The sequence below is a fragment of the Acanthopagrus latus genome, chromosome 19, assembly GCF_904848185.1.
Source record: "Acanthopagrus latus isolate v.2019 chromosome 19, fAcaLat1.1, whole genome shotgun sequence".
Classification (NCBI taxonomy): domain Eukaryota; kingdom Metazoa; phylum Chordata; class Actinopteri; order Spariformes; family Sparidae; genus Acanthopagrus; species Acanthopagrus latus.
Window position 1 is genome coordinate 16,066,522 of NC_051057.1, and position 3,093 is coordinate 16,069,614.

General features: G+C 51.0%; 1 protein-coding gene across 1 annotated transcript; it reads right to left on the reverse strand.

The window, feature by feature from the left end:
- Positions 1-494: 494 nt before the first annotated feature.
- sox17 (SRY-box transcription factor 17) lies at positions 495-2,867 on the reverse strand. The gene is made up of 2 exons (XM_037080195.1): positions 2,379-2,867; positions 495-2,034 (listed from the first exon to the last, which is right to left on the reverse strand). Exons 1-2 carry the CDS (start codon positions 2,674-2,676, stop codon positions 1,127-1,129), a joined length of 1,206 nt encoding a protein of 401 aa, XP_036936090.1. The 5' UTR covers positions 2,677-2,867; the 3' UTR covers positions 495-1,126.
- Between the last annotated feature and the right edge of the window lie 226 nt (positions 2,868-3,093).

The following is a 3,093-nucleotide window of genomic DNA, read 5'->3' on the forward strand; positions in this document are numbered from 1 at the left end:
CGGCAAGAGGTGTAGTGGATTTTAATGGCCCCGAGCATTAATCAGAAGAGACTAAATCATTTACAGGCAGGATGTCCGGAGCATAAACTGCACTCCCATGCTGCGAAAACAAGGCGCCATGTGTAACGCAGACGCTGGGATTACCTCCACTCCGTCCGGGCCAGGAAGCCGGGTCGCTGCCCCGCTTCCAGGTGAGCGACTGGTGCTGCCGGGAGCCCATCCAGCTCCATGTGGAAGTGGGAAAAAAAACCCAACAGAGCTGCAGTAATGTTGTGCCGCATGGAAAAAACATGTGAAAAGCATATTGTTTCTGAAAGGATTTACATTCTCTCATTGACCAATCAGCCACGTCTGGCTTCTTAGGTGATAAAGGCTTTTAATACGTACCCTAAAAATAAAAATTAAGGAGCTTAAGATGTGCCTGAATTATAAAAGAAAGAAGCTTCAGCCAGTCTGAAGAAGGAAGTGAAATAATAAATACAAGAGGAGTTGAGTCTACTTGCAAAAATTTATTTCTCAAAAGTGCAAAAAAAGTATAAAAAAAACAAAACAAAACACAAAAAACCTCAAACAAATTCAGTATATACATCAACGATAAAGGAGCACTATGTAGTTTTAATCTGATTTTTTTTTTTAATGCCTACATAAACAAACTATTTCTGAATAAACAAACCGACCTCAAAGGACAATTTCATCTGTGGCGGACCCTGCCACCTTTCTAGCTACAAACAGGGTTTCTCCTCTGAGAGCAGCTTGTTTATTCAGCCAAAGGAAAAAATAAATATTTCTGAGTTTGTGTTATTACCTCATTAATATTGTAAATATTAGCAGTGGTTTGAAAACTACAGTAGTGCCCCTTTTAAAATAGTGACTGTACAATATTTATTAACACAAAATGAATTCATATCCCTGCAACGGTGGAAGAAAAAAAAAAAAACAGTGTTCATGTCAAAATATTCTTTTCTTACACAGATACAGTACAACAGTCACTCTCCTAGGCGTCGTTTCAAAATCTCATGGACCTTCTGTGCTAGCAGGGAAGTACAAATTTAAAAAAATAAAAGAATTTGTTCAAATTTAGCTACAGAGACTTGAGGTCAGATCATGTGTCCTTGCAGGCAGGAGGTTAGGAGTTGTTGTAGCTACAGTAATACACAGCTGTGCTGGCGTCTGACAGCACCGATGATATGAGGCTCTCAGGTCCCTGCATGCCAGCCTCGTGCGGCCCGTACGGCAAGCCTGTCATGTCCGCACGCGCCGCAGAGGAGCTCAAATACTGCTCGAACTCGCTGCGGTCCACCTCGGCCAGCAGCTCGGAGTGGTGCATCTGCTCCACGCTGTCCGCTGGGTGAGGGTGGGAGTCGGGAGGTGGGGAGAGCTGTCCCGCCCCGCCGCCAGGGTGCCGCTTGGGGTGGCTGGGACTGCAGTGCTGGGTGTAATACATCGCCAGGGGGTTGGGGCACCCCATGTAGGAAGGGGGGAGAGTGGTGGGCTGGGGGGGCTGCTCCGGAGCTGAGGCAGGGTGTCGGTGCAGGATGGCGTTGCCGTGGTGGTTGGAGAGGGCGTCCTGGGGCTGGTACTCTGCCGCCTGGGAGTGGTAAGCGTACGCAGGCATCATGTGGCAGTCCTCCTGCGAATGTGGAGGGAAGAACATGGAGTCGGACTCCACGGCGTCCAGGGGAGAGGTGTCAGGTGTGGGGAGGCTGTAGGCCTCATAAGAGGGGCCCCCAAGGGCCTGAGCATCTCGGTAGTGGCTGAGCGGCTGCGATGGAAGGTGGAAGCCGTGCTCGTGGTAGCCCAGGCCCAGGCTCTCCACGCACACCCTGCCGTCGCCGGACATCGCCTGGGCCTGGTGATCGGACACACCGTGGACCAGAAAGCCAGAGTCCAGCCTCTTAATCCTCTTCACCTGCTTCCGCCGCCGAGGCCGGTACTTGTAGTTGGGGTGATCCTGCATGTGCTGGACCCGCAGCCGCTCGGCCTCCTCCACAAAGGGCTGCTTCTCCGTGACAGGAAGGGCTTTCCACGATTTCCCTGCAGGTCAAGAGGAGAGCGCACATCAATGATATGTCAGCAGATACTGTACGCTGCCGGCTGATGCACACAAAAATAGCTTGTTGCCATTTTAGGGGGCAGGGACAGGTTTTTCAGGTTACATGTGCGGCTTAACTGAGACACAGGAACTTTTAGCAACACCTGCTGCCTGAACAATCACTACATCTACTGGGAAGACAACATTTAGGCGTTTTATGAGCTGATTCAGGCCATAAAACTAGGATAAAAAGCGCTTTTAACCCAGAAACAATGAGTAAAAATTATGTAATAACTCATGACTGGCAGCATGGGGTCGATCAAAAAGGGAGTTTAATCTGACTTACCCAACATTTTGCTCAGCTCCGCGTTGTGCAGGTCCGGGTTTTGCTGCGCCAGTCTCTTGCGCTCATCCTTCGCCCACACCATGAACGCGTTCATGGGCCGCCGGATCCGCGGCTCGCTCTTCCCGCGGCTCTGGCCGCCGGAGCCGGAGGCGCACGGCTCGCTCTTCACTTTGGTGTCCCCAAGAGGACTCAGGGGGTCGGCCCACTGGCAGTGTCCCATTCCAGGCATCATGACTGACATCGTACACCTTGCCTGGGTCTGATCGTCGCTGGCGTACCCCGCATCGGGACTGCTCATCTCTGTCCAGCGGGGAGGATTTTTTTGGACAGCGCGCTACCACGAAGAGGAGCCAAGAGAACAGACAGGAGAATAACTCAGAGAGGGTTCTGGCTCTCAGGCGGGAGGAATACAAAGCAATAAGTCACATCCATGAAACGCTTCCAGGGGACGCGTGGACTGAACGGTACCGACTTCTCAGCGGTGGATGTGAAGGTTGGAGCGCTATAAACGCACGGGCAGCCAATCGCAGCGAGGTGGGCGGGCTCTGCGCTGCAAAGGTGTAAAAAAGTTTGAGCACTCCGCCTCCGACCCTTGTTTAAAGAGCCGAGACCCTCACAGGACAGAGACGGAGGGGTTTCGCACAGACTCAGAGAAAACTGCAACAGATTTTGCGCAGAAAACTTTAGATTAGAATTAATTTAAAAGATTAAACAC